At 57.8% G+C, this 20,676-nt stretch overlaps 1 protein-coding gene across 1 annotated transcript; it reads left to right on the forward strand.

Annotated features, from left to right (window-relative positions):
- Positions 1 to 1,970: 1,970 nt before the first annotated feature.
- Positions 1,971 to 19,435, forward strand: PTPN7 (protein tyrosine phosphatase non-receptor type 7). Its single transcript, XM_077839153.1, has 10 exons — positions 1,971 to 2,061; positions 5,905 to 6,139; positions 6,919 to 7,102; positions 7,821 to 7,905; positions 8,256 to 8,332; positions 13,367 to 13,504; positions 14,686 to 14,796; positions 15,824 to 15,981; positions 17,054 to 17,167; positions 18,761 to 19,435. The coding sequence occupies exons 2-10, from the start codon at positions 6,009 to 6,011 to the stop codon at positions 18,852 to 18,854; spliced, it is 1,092 nt and encodes a 363-aa protein (XP_077695279.1). The 5' UTR covers positions 1,971 to 2,061; positions 5,905 to 6,008; the 3' UTR covers positions 18,855 to 19,435.
- Positions 19,436 to 20,676: the final 1,241 nt, after the last annotated feature.

The following is a 20,676-nucleotide window of genomic DNA, read 5'->3' on the forward strand; positions in this document are numbered from 1 at the left end:
CCTGGCAGTTTAGAGCCCCGGAGCCTCTGGGCCTGGCAGTTCAGAGCCCCGGAGCCTCTGGGCCCAGCAGGTCAGAGCCCCGGCACCTCTGGGCCTGGCAGTTTAGAGCCCCGGAGCCTCTGGGCCTGGCAGTTCAGAGCCCTGGCACCTCTGGGCCTAGCAGGTCAGAGCCCCGGAGCCTCTGGGCCTGGCAGTTCAGAGCCCCGGAGCCTCTGGGCCCGGCAGGTCAGAGCCCTAGAGCCTCTGGGCCTGGCAGTTCAGAGCCCTGGCACCTCTGGGCCTAGCAGGTCAGAGCCCCGGAGCCTCTGGGCCTGGCAGTTTAGAGCCCCGGAGCCTCTGGGCCTGGCAGTTCAGAGCCCTGGCACCTCTGGGCCCAGCAGGTCAGAGCCCCGGTGCCTCTGGGCTTGGCGCATCAGTTATGAATGTAAAAAAATTGCTTGAGCCCCAGCACCTCTCACTGGAAGTTAAGCACTGATCTCATGGGCGTTCTCCTCCCCTCCCTGTTTAATGGCCAGTGGCCTCCGTTTATGGCCTAGGGAAGACTTCCTGCCTGGCTGGGGGGTGGCATGCCATTGGAGGGAAGCACTGTGAGATCTGACACTGGCCAAACGGGCAGAGAAGGGGGCAAGCCTGGCAGTCCTAAGGGATTCCAGTGCCACCCCTCCCGGGGCAGGGACCGCAAGGGGCTCACTCTCGTGGAGGAGCAGCACGGGCAAGGGGCTGGAGAGGGGGCTCTTGGGGCGGCCATTAAGAGGTCAGGGGAGGGGAGAGGAGTGGGAGCTTGCAGGAGGGTTTCCGTGGAGGCAGAATTGGAAGGGGGCTCTGGGGGGCTGTGAACACAACTGGGGATTCAGAGCTGGGAGGAGACAGAAAGCTCCTGGTTAGAGGGAAGATGCGTGGCAAGGAGGGGATGAGGCTGGGCTCGAGTGATCTCCTCACCCCAGACCACTGTTCCCTCTAAGCTGTGTGCGTGCACACAGATCCTAAACCCCGTGCACATGGTGAAACACCGCGTGCACAAAAATTTGCACAGAAGCACAAAAATGTGCACAGAAGAAATTTTTCACGCACAGGGCCTGTCAAAAATTAGAGGGAACATTGCCCCATACCTGGGCGCCGGGCTTGGAGACATTTCGCTGCCGTGTTTGGCCTGGGCAGGCCGGGCGCTGATGGAACTGAGCACTCGGGAATCCTCCTCAGGGAATGCAAAGACCCTCGCTGGCTGCAGACTCTCCCTGGGGGCAGGAGAGCAGTGCCTGGAGCGGGGGCACGGCATGTTCCCCCTTTTCCGCCCAGAAATGATGGCCATGGGCAGAACTCAACGGGAGTCAGAGGCAGATGGGGAAGGGGGATCCCCTGCAGACCAGGCCGGGGAGCACTGGCTGGAAACAGCCCTGCGGGGACTCTGGAGCACAGTGGGAGGGTTGTGTAGGGCCAGACAGATCATCGTGCAGCAGGTATTGGCCAGGTGAACCCCCCTCCCACCCACCGGGGAGGGGGCAGCACCAGAGCATGGGGAGCAGGAAACTTCCCTAGACCCAAAGTCTCTTTCTGCTTATTGCCCGTGCCCCCCTGCCCCCTGCCTCACGCCCCCTTGGGGATCCCTGCCTCTTTGTTCTGTTGCCCAGGCCAGCCACAGCTGCAGCGAGTCTGTTGGGGCGGCCATGTGCTGGTGCACCCCCATGCTGGGCAGGATGACGGCCCCCCCATGGGCCAGCCCCGCTGCCCCCGCGCTCTGGCAGCATGTCCTGCCCTGGCAGGCAGAGGGGTGGGCAGGGCCTGGCCCCACCTGAGCCCCGTGGGGAGCTCGCCGGGTAGGGGTGGGGGTGTGCCTGCCTCGCAGAGGCCGGATGGAGTGGAGCTGCGGAGCGTGTGGCCGGTATGTGCGTGGGCGGCAGGCAGGGTGGGGGGAGAAGCGGGGAGAGGAAGCTGCAGAGGCAACAGAGTCTCCTTGATAAGCAGTTTCCTGAACACTTTCAAACCCTGGCGCCCGACCCACTGGTGCACCACTCGCAGCCCTAGTGCTGAGGAGCCGCGGGGCCGGCCCGCTCGGGGCCCCAGGTAAGCGCCCGGAGTGATCCTGGACTCGCCTGCGGAGATGGGGCAGCCAGGGCCCCGAGCTGGGGATGGGTGGGCAGCAGGTCCCGGGCACCTCTGGGCTGCAGCTGTGTGCAGAGATGATGTGTGGGGCGGGTCTGTGCCTTGGTGGCTTCCCGGGGAGCAGGGCAGCACAGATACCATGGGGATGGGCACAGGATTAGGACCTGGACTGCAGCGCCAGGCGGAGGCTATGGTGGGGCCTGTCCTGACATGGCGCCCGGGTTCGCCGTGCATGGCACCAGCCGGGTGCTCCTAGCTCAGTGTATCTGGAGATGGCTGAGGGGCTGCGTTGCCATTAGGAGGCTAGTGCCCTTTACCCAGTGATCACACTCCAAGGCTGGACTCCTCTGGGGGCACCCACCCCGGCCTGCCAGTGGGGTTCCTCACACAGGCCTTGGCGGGAGGAGTGGGGAAGGCAGGAATGGCTGGGATGCCAGAACTCAGCCCCTCCCTCCCTTCGCCAAAACAGGTGCACCTGGGGTATGTCACGCAGGGGAACTCCTCCTGTCTCCCTGGGGCCGTTCAGCCAGGCACGGACCCTCTGGCATGGGGCTGGGTATAAACCTGGCAGGGCTGGGTGCTACATTCCACCACAGCCTGGTGAGCCACCCTGGCCCCCTCCACAACAGATGGGTACTAGCCATCGCCCCATGAGGCCTGGGCACTGTTAGGATCTGGGTTCGGCTTGGTGCGTGATCCCCAGCTGCCCATGTGCAGAACCTCATCCCCACACTTTGGGACACAGCCTGCTCCAAACCCCATCCCTCTGGGCTGTCCTGCCCTCTAGGCCCCCTTGCTATGGGGAGGTGCCAAGGTCTAGTCCCGCCAACCTGGCCTTGACTTTGTCTTTAATACCAAGAGCGGGGTGCCCGGGGGAGAGGCTCATAGTGAGGCCTGGAGATGGTGGGTCAGATCTAGACTAGCTTGCTAGTTATTCTGAAACTGGCTCCAAAGGAGGATCTGAGCCCATGAAGAGGCTTTATCCAGGCCCAGCCAAGTGGGGCCTCTGGACCCCGCCCCGTGAGAGCCAGAAGGGGCTGCAGGACCCATGGGAATTGGATGGAGAAGGAGAAATATAAACCCCCCACCTCTGATCTTAGCCCCCCAACCTCTGTTCCATACTCCATCTCTCTCCCTCCTGATTCCCCATTGCTGGCTCCTCAGTATTTCGGATCACATGAGGTTGATAGGCAGCCCCCAGCCTTGGGCTGGCTAGTCCCGAACCCAGCAGACTGGGGAAGTAGCAGAGCGACACGTTCTTGTCTGCACAGGAGAGCTGCACCAGGCTAGCTTAGGACTCTCTCCAACCAGGTTAGTGTAACCCCTGTGTGGATGCTCAGATTTCAGGCTAAAAGCAGCGGCTTGCAGTTTGGCTTCAACAGCTTCCCACTCAGCAGAACCTACATTGACCTAAGCCTAGTTAAAGTGGAATAAGCCCGTCCACACAGCCTAGCGCACCGCTCTAACAAAACCGGCCTAAAACCTGATTTAAGTTCAGCTGGTGCAGCTTTCCCTTAGCCAGGGCCCGAGAGCACGCGCCAGAGCCCGCTTCATTCGCTCCGTCAAAATGGCGGAAAGAAGGAAGCTTGTCCACATGAGAACGTCACTCTGGTTTCATGCAAGTTTCCCCTCTCGCTCCCCTTAGGGGAAGCCTGGAGTGTCTCTTTTGGGGCCATAGAAGTTACTCCACTGACACCTTAATTATAGGTTTCGGAGTGGTAGCCGTGTTAGTCTGTATCAGCAAAAAGCCCACGAAAGCTTATGCCCAAATAAATTTGTTAGTCTCTGAGGTGCCACAAGGACTCCTCGTTGTTTTTGCTTAATTATAGGTGTGGCTTTAGAGCCAATAGTGAAACCTGTGTCAAAGACTGCGCAGATGCTCAAATGTCGGGTTTCCACTAGGCTGATTTCGGTCGAGCTTAGGTCAGCTGCACGCAGGTTTAATCTAAACCCAAACAAGCTGCTTTTAAACTGAAATTGGAGCCCACGCAGGGGGTTGCATTAGCTGAAGTGTCTCGGTTTAAAAGCCAGTCTGTGACTTTGTCCACACACACAAACATCCTGCTGTCGCTCTCCCAGGCGAATGAAAGGGTGGGGTCAGCTGTGCCGGTACAAAGGGGTTTGTCCTGGTGTAAAGGGGTTTACACCGGGATTGCTTATCCCATACAAGAAGGGGAATAAGGCGCCTTTATCCCAGTATAATGGTGTCTGGTGCGATCGGTGTAGCTAACAAATCCCTCCTGACACAGCCGACATGGCTATACCAGCATAAAACCTGGGTGCAGAGAAGGCCTGAGTTAAACCAGTGCAATTTCCCAGGCACCAAGGCAAGGAAGCAGGGGAGGATCCATCTCCTTGGCCCTTTCCAGCCTGCTGGCACGTCCCCGCTCCCTGCCCGCTTTCCCTGTGTTTGGCCTCTGGTGCCAGCCCCCACAAGTCTCAACCCTCCCAGAAGCTGGGCAGCAGGGGTGAGCCCGGGCCCTCCAAGGCTGGACCCTCCGCAGCCGGCGGCCATGCCAGTTGCACCCCGCTGCCCCAGCCAATCAGCCTCGGCGGCCCGCCGTCTTGCTCAACTGCATGGTTAAGCCAGCTTCCTCCAACGGTTGGTGAGGGGGCGGTGGCGGGGAGGGGGCGGGGGATCTCTCTGAGCCGGTGCCCTCTCTCCTCAGAGCTCCCGTGTCAGCCCGGAGGACGGATCCCCGTGGCGCTGGAGAGCCTGGCCCACAGGGCTGTGCTGCCCAAGGCAGAGAAGCCGCACCAGCCCTGCCCATTGCTCAGGAAGCAGAGTGCCAGGGAACGGTTGCTCCCGCTGCTTGCTTACAGCCTTATTCCTCCCCATTGCCTTTACCCCTCTTCTCCCCACCTCAGTCCGTTCCTACCCCTCTATCCTTCTCCTTCCCTGCCCTCCTGATGGCAGGAGGCAGGGAAGTGGCACTGCCCCGGCTCCCGCTAGCATAGTCCCGCCTGCAGCTTCACAGAGAGCCCCGATCCCTGGCTGGGGTCGCTCGTTCAGCTCTGTTGGCCTGGCTGGAGCGACTGCAACTTACCCCATCGGAGGAGCTGGCCCGGTGGGGGCGTGGGGTGGGGAGGTCACTAGGCTAGTAATACAAAGGGGCAGACAAATCATTGCCAGAAGCTGAACGGGGGAGTGTGGGACTAGCCCGAGCCGTAAGCCACTGCAGCGGGAGGAGGGAAGGCCTGGCCGTAGGAAGGGGCAGGGGTCTGTGAGGGGATATGGCCGTGGGGCACTGGGGGGTGACGGCGTAGGGCAGTGAGGAGTGTCACTCTCTGGCTAGCTCGGGGGCAGGGTTTGGGGACGGTAGGCGGGGGCAGGAGCGACGCATGGCTCCGCCTGGAGGGGCAACTGCGAGCGGCATCGGGAGCATGGGGGCGGAAAGGCTGCTGCAGCACCTTGCGGAAACTGTGACCCCGGGGGCGGAGGCTGCAGCGGGGCCATGCCGGCACCGTGCCCGCCAGGTCAGAGGCTGCAGCTGGGCTGTGCCGGCACCATGTGCCCCCCATGCTCTGGGGGCTACAGATCTGCTCTAGCAGGAACCAGCCAAAGGACTTAGGCCAGAGTTTTCAGCTGATTTTGGGACCTGTTCCTGGGAGTCCAGCTCCATCCCCTGGGCCTGATTGCCAGGAGCGCTGTGGGCTGAGATGCTCTGCTCTCTGGACTGGGCTGACGCTGGGCCACTTGCCCGCTGGCTATCCAGGCTGCACTGGCCGGCCCCAGAGAGGAGCAGGGGGCCTTGCTGCGCCCCTGCTGGCAGCTGAGCGGGTGCCGTGCTTTGTGTTTTCCAGACGCCTTTCCCCCCATGGCTCATTGATCCGCTCTGAGCCTTGGCCCGCCGGGATCCATTTGCACCCTCCGCGCCTCAGGGTGAGGGCTCTGCTGCTGGCACAGCATGGTCCAGGACTGCGCGGCATGCTCTGGAGTTCATAGCGCCAGTCTGCCAGGCCGGGCAGCCCGGGGAGCGATGGACAAGGTCGGCACGCCCGGCCCCTCTGCTAGGAGACATGTACGGCTGCAGGAGAGGTGAGCAGCAGCCAGGCCCCGATGGGCCTCCCGGGCCACGTCCGGGGCAGGGGGCTCTGAGCACTGCACAGCGCACAGGTCGTCAGCAGGCAGCCTCGGGGAGGGAGAGAGCCTCTTGCTGCTCTGAGCCGCCAGCCGGCCCCAGAGGGAGAAAGGCCCTGGATTTAGCCCCCAGTCAGGCCTAGGGACCCCCAGCAAATGCGTCCCAGCTGGGCTCAGCATGGGGAGAGAAGTGGCATCCCTGGGGATCCAACGCCCAAGCCGCAGGGCTGCAGGGCACTGGTGCCGTCCTGCAGGAAGGGTGGTGTGCTGCCGTCTGCACCCACCACGGCCACTTGTGGCCGTGGTTTGTGCCCGTTTTATACCCAAAGCAACAGCAGCCTGGCTCTTATGTGCGGGTGCCCAGTCAGCTGGTAGGGGGCTGCGGGGCCCGGAGCAGGAGCTGCTGGGGGCCAGTAGGGCTGGGGCCTGCTCCAGGCTGGGTTGCAGGTGAATTGCCTGACTCTAATCCAGGGCCTTGGAGAGTCACACGTGGGTCCCAGATGGCAGTAAGGCGCTCCTCCCGCCCCCCGCCCCAGAGCCTGGGCAGCACCTCCCCTCACATATCCTTGGGGACCCCTGCTCTGCCCCCATGGCATCCTCCCATTAGAGCCCCATAGCTCCGCCTGGCACAGTGTCCTCTGCAGAGCTCTGCCCACCGCAGACTGGCACCCCCATGCCTATTGACTCAGCCTGCGGGGGGCCACAGCTTCATCTTGACAAGCCGCTTTGCCTTGCAGGAGAGGCTCCAATGTGTCTCTGGTGCTGGACATGAGCTCGCTGGCGAGTGTGGAGCCGATCCGCTCCGTCTGCACCCCCCGGGACATCACGCTGCGGTTCCTCAGGACGTCCAGCCACGTCCTGACCAGCGTGGAGCTGCAGCAGCGAGCCAGGAACCTGGCACAGCTCCAGGAGGAGTTCTCGGTGAGACGCTGGCGCCATCCTTCGCCCGACCCTCCCAGTCTCGTCAGGGTGCCTCCCTGCCCATGGACAGGCCGCTCCCTCCCACCAGTCCTCCCGAGGGCACTCTGTCAGCCTGGTGTTCAGTACCCACACAGGGGAGGGCACTAGTTCTACCCTGCCCGGGGCCGGGAGTGACTGGGCATCCCCGCCTCTGCAGAATGACCTAGGGGACTGAGCGTGGGATTCTCCGGGGCATGGCCATCACCAGCTTCCTGGCAGCCTCAGCAGAGTGGGCCCTGCTGGCAGAGCTGTTCTCCTTCCCCAGGGAGGCAGGGCAATATGGGGGAAGTAGGCACAGTGCTCTCCTCAGCTGTGAATCTGGATCATTAGTATGTGTGGGAAGCGTACTCTGCCCCCTGGGGTGTTTGTCTCTGCTCTCATTACCTGCCCATGCCATGCAGGTTGTGCCGGGGGTCTCCATCCCTGGGGCAGTGGGAGCAGGCATGGTGCCCAAGGCTTATGCTCAGGTGCCCCGGGCATTGGCTAGGAAGGGGCCTTCCGTAGCCTGGTCAGGAACGAACTCTGCCAATAAGCCCTTCTCAGGAGGGGCCAGAAAACGGGTCCCACCAGAACCCAGTCCTGCGGGCAGTTTCCTGGGGGCAGCAGGTGTCTCTCCAAGCCTGGCCCAGCCAGAGCGGAAGCGAAGGGATTTCAGCCGCCATCTCCTTCCCCTTCGCAGAAAATCCCCCCCAACTTTGTCAACCCAGAGGAGCTGGACATCCCTGGACGGGCCGCCAAGGACAGATACAAAACCATCCTCCCCAGTACGTGCTGCACCCTCCCGCTGTGTGTGTGTGGGTAAGCTAGAGCCCAGGGACGTCCGGAGAAGGTTCTGCTTGGGAGTGCGCATCCTAAGACAGTGAGGGGTGCACCCTAAAGAGCATCCCCTGGGTTTCAGCCCAGCTGCCCCCCGTTTCTCCTAGACACCTGACGAGCGATGTTCAGCCCATGGTCACTGAGCTCTGAGCATACCTGCGGGTTCCTCGATGGATTTTGCCCCTTGGCGTGGGGGCTTGGGACTGAGCATGTTTGCAAGGGATGGGAGGCCAGGCCGAGGTCAGTACTGCCCTGCGGGCTCCACCGCTCTGGGGCTAATCCCGGCTCTGTCTCCTAGATCCCCACAGCCGCGTCTGCCTCAGGAGAGCTGGCAGCCAGGAGGAGCAGGACTACATCAATGCCAACTACATCCAGGTGAGTGATCTGCCCATCCTGAGACCCACAGAGCCACAGGAGCCGGAGCGCTCCATGAGCCCACAACTCCAGCCCTGGGAACCCAGCTGATCTGATCTGCAGGGCTGGGCTAGGAGACCTGGTGGAGCATTTGGGTGGGCAGGACGTGGTGTCCCCTGAGTCAGTTTGGAGCTGCGTGCCAGGGGGTGTTGGCTGCCGGCATGAAACCTCTGATGGGTGCTTTGCATCCACTGTCACACAGCAGCAGACCTGGGGCTAGAGCTGCAGCCATTTCACTCCTGTTCCTTCCAGCGTCCTGCCCCGGCTGGCTCACCCCCAGTCCCTACTGCAAGCCGATGCACAGGGCCCTTTGCTGCAGATCACCCGGGTGAAGAGACCAGCCCCCAGGCCAGTGCCACATGGCCCGCGGGATCATGCACGCCCCTCGCATCGGACCCTGAGGCAGCTGCATGGCCTCCAGGCGGGTACAGGCAGCCAGCCAGAGTCTGCCTGCAGGGCTGCCAACTCTCACGACGTTCGAGGCATCAGAAAGCCCTAGCTCCTGGGAGCCTGGGATTGTGTGGCAATCTCAGTGTTCACTTAAAAACACTTCCTAGCCTCCGTGGTTGCAGAGCAGAGCTAGAAAAGGTGACCCTAGAGGCTGCTAACCCAGGAGGGGAGCCAAAGATCCTGCCATGTGCTTGCTGTTTTCCTCTGCAAGCCAGTCTCATGGGGTTGGGCACCTGACTCGTGATTTTTAGATGACAGGGGCTGGTGATGTTGGATCCCGGGAGGAGTGAACGGGGCGCCGCCCCCGTCCCATGGGGACACTGTGACACGGAGCAGTCGGCTGCCCTGAGTCTACAAAGGCACACGGGCTTAGCCTGACACCGCTTCCCCACTCTGGCTCACAGCAGCCTGTGCCCCAAAGAGGTAGCGTGACGTAATGGATAGAGCACGGGACTGGCACTCAGGAGACCCTGGATTCTATTCCAGGCGGTGCTGCTGGGGATGGTCGCTTTGGGTTAGGTTCACAAAGGGATTTAGGCACCTAAGTCCAACATTCAGGTGATGCTGCTGCCTAACCTTGCAGGCCCATGCTTCGCCCAGGTGACATAGGCATGGCTCTGTCCTGATGCTGCGAGCAGCTCAGAGCACTGTGACAGGACTCTCAAGTGAAGCATTCCCCTGCCTAGCTTGCCAGCAGGGCTCCATCCCACCCCAACTCTCCCACATCCCAGGTGACGGCCCCATCTACCAGGCTTTTACCTACAGTGGGGTGGAGGGAGGCTCTCCCTTTGCAGTTGGGCAGAAAAGGGCTGGCCTGGACGCCTGGCTTGGGGCTGAGACTTCCCCTGGGCGGCAGGCACCTAGGAGTTAAGGCATTGCAATGCACCTTTGTGAAGCTAACCTTCCTCTGGCTCTGTGCCTCAGTTTCCCCATTTGTAAAATGGAGATCATAGTACTGACCTCCTTTGTAAAGTGCTTTGAGATTTGCTGATGATAAGTGCAAGAGAAGAGCTGTGTATTATGATTAATGGGGGAATCCCAGCTCTTTTGAGGTGGTGACCCCTTGGGGTGGACTCTGGCATGGTCTGGCCTACTCCAGGAATGAGGTGGGGAATCTCCATTGGGTGTGGGGGGAGGACTCAGAGAAGTGGGTGTCAAGTAGGAATTCTTTTATTCCACCTGTTTGATCCAGCCCAGCTGGGCAGTGACTGATGTGCTCATTGGCCTGAGTGACATGAGTTGATGGATCTCCACCCATCTGGGATTAGGTCCCCAGAACTACCAGCTAAACCAATGCTAATTGGTGTCAGCCATAGGATCCGGGAAGTAGGGAGGCGTGTTTGCTGGTTGGGAGCAGTGTCTCTCTCTAGAACTCTGCTCCCAAAGGGAGGTTCAGCAGATGGAGTTTCCTACCCGACAGACACACAGCACATTACTGTAACCCGGGGAACATAAACGGGGGAAAACACGTCAGAACTTTACAGGAGGAAACACTAATGCAGAAACACCCTCTGTGCAGTGCGATTTCATACTGATTTGGTGGCTGTGCCCTCTGGTGGTCAGAGGAGGTATTACATGCTCCACACATCAGCGTTGACAGGGTTGTGAAACGTTTCCCATAGGAGCCAACATTTGAAAGCAACAAACAGAGATTTATGGGGTGGGGTGGGGTGGGAGAATAAGGGTCAGTTTGTGATCCCCACTGAAACACACCAGGATCAGTTAACTTGGGGGGCGACAAGAGAGGAGGGTAAAGGTTTAATTAGCACCTCAACGAGGTGAGTGCTCAGTTCACAGCAGCCCCAACCCCACACAGAGCCCTTCAGGAACTCATCCCTTGGGTGAATCTGAATGGATTTGCTACTGAGTGAGAGAGGGATTGGAATAATAACACTTAGCAGGTCTCCTCTTCCCAGAGCTTCACAAATACTAATTCAGCATCATCACCCGTGTGGGCCAGATGGGTAAATTGAGGCACAGAGCAGTTAGGTGACTTGCCCAAGGGTCATAGAGCACATCAGTGCCAGAGTCGAGCTTAACTTAGAGGACTCCTGACTCCCAGCCTTGTGGTTAGGCCACAGGCACCAAGCCTGAGTCTCTTGTAAGGTTGCAAGCCTCATTGATGCAGCTGTCTGAACACAGGCCGCAGATGGTAAGGCCTCAAAAGGCGTTTGATGGGGCAGTCCAACTGTCTACGAGACAGAGAGTTGGCTGCGTTTATGTCAGAGCTTGACCCAGCGTAACGCTGCATTGCCGTGTGAAAATGCGTCACGTCACAGGTACATAGCAGTCATGCCATCCGAGTGTGAGATCCCTGCCCTGCCCATATGTGGGTGCACACGTGTGCACACGCACACACACACGCTGCCCTTGTGCATACCCTCTCCTTGCACACTTAACATATTTCCATATCAATTCTGCACACACAAATGGACACACACACACGTTTCCATATTTGATTTCGGTGTTTCACAAAACCCACTGTACGTCATTTCAGCTTATGCCACTATATAAAAATAGCTGTAACCTAGCAGGGAACTGGCTAAGTTGTCTCATATTTGAATATCTGGCAGGGCACGATCTTTTTTAAAGATCTCTCCAACACATTTGATGACACATCAACCCCCACATGGAAATGAGCCTATTTCCAGATGAGATTTCATGGTGAAAACTCTTTCTGCAGCAAGTAGTTGGTGGGGATAAGAACTCACCTTGGCCAGACCCCCAGGACCTTCGCTGGTTGTCTCCTGTGAGCTGCCAACCTCTGTCCCCTAAAGGATGAATTCTCTACACTTCTCTGACAGCACAGCGCCCTGCAACTCAGCACTGTCAGCGGGTCAGAAAGGGCAAATCCTAGCAGAGAACCCCTCACCCTAGCCGGCAGCTGTGAGGGCGAGAGGCAGTGGATGGACATAGGTCCTAGGGGTAGTAAATCTGGGGCAGAGTCTCTTTTGCAGCCTGCATCCCCATCAGGCAGAGGTGCTGAGTGCACACAGTGGCATCCAGGAGCTGTGGGTGCTCAGTGTCTCTGAAAAGTGAACCTGAGGTCCCCGAAATGGAGATCCTCAAACCCGCTGCAGGCCTGGGTCACACCGGGAACCTGCGGTAGTGTCAGGGCTGGAGCCAACATCTCTCCTGGGCCGGCTGCACCATGCCAAGTGTCCTCTGCAGCCCCTTAGCCTACAGCAAAGAGAGCCCCTTACCCTGCTCACTACCAACATCTCCCTGCTCCCAAAACTCAGGGTCCAATGACATAGCTCACAGTTTGCTGAGTGGACGAAAGACTTTCCCCAGCCAGCGCCTGACGGAGCAATTCTTCTCACTGGGATGTGAGGAAAAGGCAGCTTCCTCCCTTGCCTCAGCCGGTGTTCAGTCTAGCTCAGGGGGCAGTGCTTCCCAGTGGGTAGAGCACTGACCTTGGTCTCAGGAGATCTGGGTTTTTTTCCTTGGCTTGCTGGGTGACCTTGGGCAAATCTCAATGCTTCACTTTTCCCACCTGAGACGTCAGGATCATGACTCTCATTTCCTATCGGATCTGAAGCTGAGAAGAATGAGGGGTTATTATTGGTGGGGCATCTTCCAAGTGCCCCTCAGGCCTCTGTCCCATGTGACCTCTGCCAGCCCAGTGTGTTGGGCTGCTGAGCTCACTCCTGTGTGAAGCCCCACTGCACTATTAATATTGCTAACTTATGAACTATTAAATGCCCTGTGATGGGGGCCAGGTTCTAGTGTAGAGGTGCAGAGCTATTAGACCGACTCACCCTGACAGCCAGATCAGGGAAGTCTCAGTGCAGGATTATAAAAGTCTGGAAATGTCTCTAAAACAAAACAAGGCTAAGGGAAGGGATGGGGGGTCCTGCAGGGAGAGCCCCAAAACACAATCAGCTCTTCAGGAGTTCATCCTAAAATAGAGGGAGGAGACAGGCACAAGCCATTTGCTTCTATCATCATCATGATCATTCTTCCCACTCTATCAGGTGCATAAGGCAGAGGTCAAACAGCGCCAGTCATCCCTAGCCTGGGCTCCTTTATCCAGGTCTTCTATATGTAATAATGCAGCTTCAGTCATTGTCATGCTACAGAGTGTGCCTTAGGTGGGCCCCTCCATCTCTTGCTCTGGGTGCCCAAGCCTAATATTGGGAATTCTTAAAAGACATCCCAAATATGTCCCTCTCTTTGCCTTACTACTTACACTGTTGTAGGTAGCTGTGCCCATTCGAGGGCCTCCTCGTTGCTAATTCTCTCCGTTCATTGGACTTTGCAGACTCCACGCAGACACCTGCATTGCAAGCTGTTCGGGTTGTATTCGATGGACTTACGATTTTGCCAGCTCTCTGCTCCAGTGCAGAGGCTGGTTAGGACGATGTTTCTACAGAGCTTAAGTTATCATGATTAGCAAAACTACCAATCTTCCATATCCACCACAACCCCCACCACAACCAGGGCGCTGTTCTGTTTATTGGCCGAGAGACACACAGATTCCTGGCTGTTGTCCCTGCAATGCAGCTCATACCTAGCCCTCTCTCCCCTTTCTGTCCCTCCTAGGGCTATGCAGGCCATGCACGAGAGTACATCGCCACGCAGGGGCCCATGCTGAACACGGTGGTGGATTTCTGGCAGATGGTGTGGCAGGAGGGCGCGCCGCTTATCGTCATGATCACCAAGCTCAAGGAAGGCAAAGAGGTACGGTCCGGGCTGGCTTCGCCCCTGCTGGCTGTACGGTATGGGAGACAGGTGACATTTAGTCACAGCCCAGAACTGGTGGCAGTGGGGGCTACAGCTAATGCCTGACGCGGGAGACCGTACACAGAATGAGGACGAATCAAAATGGCTGTGAAATTGGAGCTTTTCACACATGGGGCCTGACTGTCCTCTCACGTACACCAGCTGTACACTGGAATAACACCTTTGGCCCCAGTGAGTCACTCCTGATTTACACTGGGGTGAATGAGAGGGGAATCAGGCCCAGTGGGGTTACTCCTGATTTACACTGGGGTGAGTGAGAGGGGATCGGGCCCAGTGGGGTTACTCCTGGCTCACACCGGGGTAAGTGTGGGGGACGGACTTGGGCCCAGTGGGGTTACTCCTGACTCACACTGGGGTGTGTGAGAGGGGACTTGAGCCCTGTGACCGTACACTTTGAGCTGCACTTACCGACCCTACCCTGCATCCCCGGTCACGCAGGCTCTCCGCAAAGGGCTCTCTGGGAAGTCGGCTTGCTGGTGAGCTAGTGGGATAAGGAGTTTAGGGCAGCTGGCGGGAGAGGGAGCAGGGCTGGCAGCAAGCTGAGCCGCTAGCATTCCCCGGGCCTGGCTCTGGGAAGACTCTTAGCCAGCCGGCACAGCCACGGTCCGAGGCAGCTGGCACCATGAATGCCGACTAGGGGACAGTGGCCTGTTCGCCCTAGCCGGCCCCGGGTCCAGGGCCTTGGCCCTGTTCTGGCCGAACCAGCCTAGACGCCATCCAGCCGTCTCGCCAACTTCTGCCCCTGCCCCACTCCAGCCGCTGCTGCTGATTTCCAGGTGTCCTCTGCCTCCCTGCCGTGCGGCTTCTCTCCCAGCCATTGCCTCGTTGGGCAGGAGGTGGGATGGCACAGTCGTGGCCGCCTGGGGGGAGCACTGCCAGGCAGGGGGGGGCCCTGCACAGAGGCTGCTGCTGGGCCTGGTACCGATTAGGGCAGGAAGGGACATGCAGGAGGCTGGAAGATGGGGGCAGGGACGGCGATATGACCCTGTTCATCATGTGTCCTCATGCTCAGCACTGCCCCCTGCTGCCCCTGTGAGCCATGGTGCCAGCCGCGATCAGCCCCTTAGCGGGTGCCCTTGGCCTCTCCCTCACCGTGAATCCCTGCCTTCCACTTCCAGAAATGCGTCCATTACTGGCCTGAAAAGGAAGCCATCTACGGCCCTTTCACCATCCGTCTTCAGGGGGTGAGCGAGTGTGCAGAGTACACAGTCCGGGATCTCACCCTCCAGGTTAGTCGGAGCCCCCCGAGCCCAAGACAGAGGGGGGAATGGGGAGTGTGGCGGTGGGGATCTGGGGATTGAGCAGCAGTGACATATGTAATGTATAAGTGGGTAAAAGAATCTGTCCCAGAAGGGAGGGGGAGCGGTTTTGAGGGGGTCTCTCCTCTCCCTGTCTGGAGAAGGAGTTCACCGGCAGAGCTCCTCTTTGGCCTTAATTCCCAGCCCAGCACCAGCCCTCTCCCCACAAGTGGCCAGAGTTAAGGGGAGAGCTCCGGATCCCCAGCCCCTACCCACTCCCTGCTCTCAGTGACGCTGGTGCAATCCGGGGTTTCGCCAGTGAATCGAATGGAATTGGTGTAAATCTGAAATCAGTGGAGTGAGTCCAGATTTACCCTGGTGTAATGGAGAGGAGAGTTTGGGCCATAGCACTTTGGGGTTGAATTTCCTTTGGCAAGTGCACAGCCTGTCAGGGCAGAGGGAGGGGGGCAGGGGCTGAGGATCCCGCCGGGTGAAGCCTCAGGAAAGACCTGCCTGTGTGCATTGTTGGTGATGTCCCCATTAGCCCTGACCCCACTGGCTCTGCCACAGTCAGACCTTGCTGTCCTTAGTGCTGTCCTTAGCTCCAGTGTCTGGGTCCCTGTCTTTGGGAACAGGAGTCCCCCGGGTCTGGAAGGGCAGTGCTCACACTGTATCCATCCGCATGCCATTCAGATCAAGAACTTAGAGTCAAAGAGGGATTGGACATTTACATGGCTAGCAAGACTATCCAGTGTGTGAGTTAATGCAGACAAAGAGTATTGGAACCGAGAGAAACCCTGGTGCCCGGGGCTTCATCCAGGCTCTAGCTATTAGAGATCAGGAGGAGACCTTATCCCACATCTGCCTGCTCTGGGGTTCTTGCCCCTTCCTCTGAAGCAGCAGTTGCTGGCTACTGTTGGAGCCCAGACACTGGCCCGGATGGGCCTGGGGTCTAACCCAGCCTGGCCAGGCCATGTTCCTATGTTCTTGTTTCTCTTTAACTCCGGTGGCTGGGAAGCTCGAAGGTGAATGTCGCCCAGTGAAGCACGTCTTCTTCCCCTCCTGGCCTGATCAGCAGGCCCCCGAGTCGGCCAAGCCCCTGCTGCACCTAGTGTCAGAGGTGGAGCAGATCCTGCAGGCTGCAGCCAGCATGGGGCCCGTGGTCGTTCACTGCAGGTGAGAGCCTTCCCTGAACCCCAGCTTGGGAGGAGGGGTGTGGAGTCTGCTTCTGCCTGAATGAACAGTGGGGTGGGCTGGCAGAGGTGGCGAGGGGAGCTTTGGCCACCCGGCCGAGCCACTTGTAGGAGAGGAGCATGTGGCAGGAACCTGCCCTCTTTCCCATTGCTCTCCTTGCTGCACCCGCGGGTGTGAACATTGGTTGGGAGTCTCTTCTGCTCCCTTCGGTTCTGGGTGCAGCGGGTTGGCTTCACGGCAGGACTCTGGGAACCGAGACACATGCAATGGGCTGAGGGCCATGAGCTATCCTGCTGGTTTCCCCATGGATCCCTCCCTAGGCGGGTGACCTCCCCGCAGAGCTTCCACGCCCAGTCACTAACTCACCACATTACTGCCGAGCGAATCCTGGGCCGGTGGAAGGTGTCATGCTGCCAGCCCTGGAGAATGAGGTTCTCGTCATCCCCAGAAGAGAGACAGCCTAGGCTGGACAGGCTTCCACCCCCTTCTTCCGGAGCCTTCAGGGAAGTCGCCACAGCCTAGTCAGCCTTTGGCCCTTCAAGCTCCATGGCCAATTCATCAGCTGGCCTCTCTGGGTGGGAGGATGGCCTGGGAATTGGGAGACCCAGGTTTGAGTCCTGGCTCTGCTACAGACTCCCAGTGTGACCTTGGGTCAGTCACTTTAGCTCAGCGCCTAACTTCCGTTGACATCAATGGAAATCTGGGCCAGAGCCTCCCTGTGTCTCGGTTCCCCACCAGTACCTTGAGGGTAAAAGCACTGCCCTGCCTCCCAGGAGTCTGAGATTGTGAGGGGCTCAAATACTGCAGTGATGGGGGGCCCTAGACCTAAGCGAGACAGGTAGCTGATCCTGGAGACAAGGGACCAGCTGTGATGTGGACAAAAGCAAGGACCATAAGGAACTAGCCTCAGGCAGCTGATCAATCCACAGACATGACCGACCCGGGTCAGGAGGGAGCTGGAGACAAAAGGGTTTGTGCGCCGTCCATTGAGTTTTCCAGTGTCCCATATCACCCACCCAGCTTCAGTTTGATCTGCCTTCTGTGTCCCATTCAGTGCAGGGATTGGTCGGACGGGCTGCTTTATTGCTACCAGGATTGGATGCCAACAGCTGAAGGCCAAAGGAGAGGTGGATATCCTGGGGATAGTGTGCCAGCTCCGGATAGACAGGTACGTACAGAGTGACAGCAAGGGGCCCGGGCCACCTAGGCATGAGCAGTGGGGCACAGCTGGGACGAAGTGTTTGGTGGTCCCAAAGCACTTGGGAGCTAGCTCTAGATGTAGAGAAGCAAGTGCAGGTGGGGGGATTGCCCTCGCATTAAGGGGGTCTGTGAGAGAAGCAGAGAAGGATTCGGAGCAGGGAAGTGGGATGGGATGGTTTTATACAAACACTGCAGGAGAACAGGAAGAGAACTCCAAGGAAATGATGCTCTCCCTCCTGCACAGCAAAGCTGCCTTTGGATCAGCTGCCCTACTGGCCAGGAAGGAAGCGACGGGTTTGAAAACAGAGCAATTCATTCCGGTCGGTGTCTCGCCAGGTCCTGCCAGTGGCAAGCCTGGTCTCCTCAAATGAAAACCACTTTCCATTGACTTTCCTACTGAGATAGCTAGACCCAATGTCATTGGAACCACATTACTGGCCAGGCTTTTAAAAGAACCCAGCACACTTTGGGGCATCAAAATACGTGGCCAGGTTTGCAGAACAACCCGCCGGGGCATATAGAAAACCTGACTCTAACTGTGAGCACAGAGCAAAAACTCCATTAAGCAGGATGTTCCACTAATGGATCTGACCTGCCTCTAGCCATATAATCATCCTCAAAGCACCGGGAATTGTCTCCAAAGCACAGCCCTGGACGTGTCAGCAGATCCTTGGCATTTCACCCCACCCACCTGGGCGTTCTATACATGGGATGGCCTCTGTGAGACAGAGCTCAGGGCAGCCCTTGCCACTAGGCCAGACAAGAAGCTATTTGGGCTACCACAGTCAGGGACAATGGACCTTAGGGACTTCAAGGTGTGAGGTTGTAGTCGAGTGACTGCTTTAGAGCTCCACAAAGAGATGCTCACTTATTTACACAAAACCGAAGAAGATCCCCTTTCAGGAGGGTCTAGTGCAACCCTTTCACCATCCTCTCAGGGCTTGTCCATTGGGAGGGCCCCACGTCCCCTGCTGGCTTTCCCAGGACACATTGCATCCAGGGATAGCCGAGACGCAGTCTGCTCTAGCTCCCCGCAACCTGAAAGAATTTCACTTGAATTCTGACTTGCTGCACTCCACCACCCCGCCTGGAAGGTCCGATCATTATGGTCCAGTTCTAGGTATCAAGGGTTTAAGGCTGTGAGTTTATTTTTCATGTGGCCGCCAAACAGAGCATTCAGATCCCATGTCTGAACACTGCTGTCTGCACTTAGATGCTGAAAAGCAGTATTTACTTGTACCAGTAAGAATCTAGGGCCAGATACTGAGCCCGGTTACAGCAGGGGGATCCTGACTTCAATGGAGTTACTCCACATTTGTACCAATGGAAAATCAGCAGAATCTGTCCTTTAATCCAGGCCGAGAACCACCTGCTAAGGCTTCCAAATCCCCAATGCTGCTTAGAGAATTCCAGGTCAGCAAGGTCGTGTTTCACTGTCGTTATTTGGGAACAGCAGGCAGGGCTGGAATGCCCACGCAGCTGAGAATTCTCCAAGGAATTATTCGATCAGGCGGCTGCAGTTTAATTAAACCTTACAACTGACCATCTTTTCTTCTTCCAGAGGTGGAATGATTCAGACCAGTGAACAGTACCAATTCCTCCATCACACGCTGGCTGTGTATGCGTCGCAGCTCCCTGAGACGACAGGCCCGTAATAATCCCAGCCATCTGCTGGGCTCTGACTTGCCCCAGGGCGCTCTGAAGTCTCCAGCGTCTGAGCCAACAGTAGAGCTACCAGAAGAGGGCTCCAGCTAGCCCTGGCTCCTTTCTGCTTACATCATGCCACCATGGCAGCATGGGAGGAACTGCGGCACCCTTGAACGGCCGTGGCAAACCCGCCCTGAATCACGCTAATTACCTCACGGCATCTTGTAATTGGGGTAATTAATTAGAGCTGCTTAGAAGCGCCCCAACAAACAGCAATGCGTTGCTAGCACAGGTTGGGTTGTGGGCAGGTTTGAACAATGAGAGGGCTCCAAGCGGGTTTTTGTTGGTGCCATTTGCTATGAGCGTGAGGCCAATTTCACTGATGGAAAAGGGCTTTTGCTTTCTAAACCTGTGGCATTCTAGCCCCGAATCGACCAGCAAACTGTGCTAAGGACCTGGATATACACTAGGAGCTGGAGCATGGTGTGCATTTGAACCCTCCAACTAGTTACATCAAGTGCGGACTGGAGCTGGTTACATTACATTGCAAATAAATAGCACCCTTGATTCCTTTGTGAGTAAACGTTGATTCACAGGAGTGACTTCGCTCTTTGGAACGGCCTGGAGAGTTGATGTGAAATAATTTGAGTGCCAGGGTCCTTGCTAATTGCTCACTTTGACGATTTACTGTTCACAGTGTGTGGCCGGTCACCTGGGGGGGTGGGGGGAGGGAGTGAGCATTGCTGAGCTCACCTGGCCCCTGCTTCATACGTTCAAACCTCGGGAATTTGCAGCAAGGTACTAGGGAAATGAATGCCACGTAGTAGGAGAGCCAGAAAGGAAGGGATTCACCAATATAGTGCTTGGGCACTCAAGTGATCTCTCACCATCTCCCTTGCGAATTCCCGTAGGCAAGGGACTGTGCAGGTTCCTCCCAGAGACTTCCACTCCCATGGGGTGCCCCAGGGCTTTTGCAGAGTGCCTTCCACACCCCCAAATTGCCACGCCTCTGGCGGTGTTCATCTCAGGGGGCCTGCTGGAGAGTTTATGCCAGGAGAGAAGCAACCTGGGGCATGCTCCTGGGGACACAGGTCCTGACCCAGATCAAACTGTCAGAGACTAAAACTTGATGCCTATTCAACGGCTGATGTGAACTCAGGTGGGGAGTCTCTCTCCACAGCCCAAAACCACAAGTGTCACTGACCGTCTGAAAAGAGGCTCCAAGAAGTGAATGGCCGTGGAGATCAAACTCCCTTCTCAACTCTAGAGGCCGCCTGTGGACAGGGGGAGGTACACTGGAAGAGTGCCCTGCTGCTGCCCATGCTGTACCTGCCCTGGGAATAAGCAGATCTCCAGCGCCCTGGGCTGTCAAAACAGCATTTTTAATTGTTTGCATGGCACGCAGCACACTGGGGTTCTGGTCCATGATGAGGGAGCCTCAGTGCTACCGTAATACACCTAATAATGTACAGCACCTAGCACAATGGGGTCTGGTCCATGACTAGAGTTCCTAGGCACTACGACAACAAAAATAATAATACTTTCATTAGCATTAAATTCTCAAAAGGAAAGAAGATCTCGCTCCAGGGCTGTTTGGGTGCAGGTCATATTTGGGTTTAATAAAGCAAGGCTCGCTTCCTGCAGTAGGCGTTCCTGGGGAATGAGGATGTGTGTGGGGTCCCTGACCCTGCTGATACAGCACTGCAGGCCTTCTACACCCCTGATCCCGACCTCCGTGTTGTGTAGCCTCATCCTCCCCGGCAGCACTATCCCGCTTGCCCAGCACACCTTGTGCTGAGCTAAGGAGCTGCCTCCAGAGCAGTTCCCAGG

The sequence above is a fragment of the Eretmochelys imbricata genome, chromosome 21 (assembly GCF_965152235.1).
Source record: "Eretmochelys imbricata isolate rEreImb1 chromosome 21, rEreImb1.hap1, whole genome shotgun sequence".
Lineage (NCBI taxonomy): Eukaryota > Metazoa > Chordata > Testudines > Cheloniidae > Eretmochelys > Eretmochelys imbricata.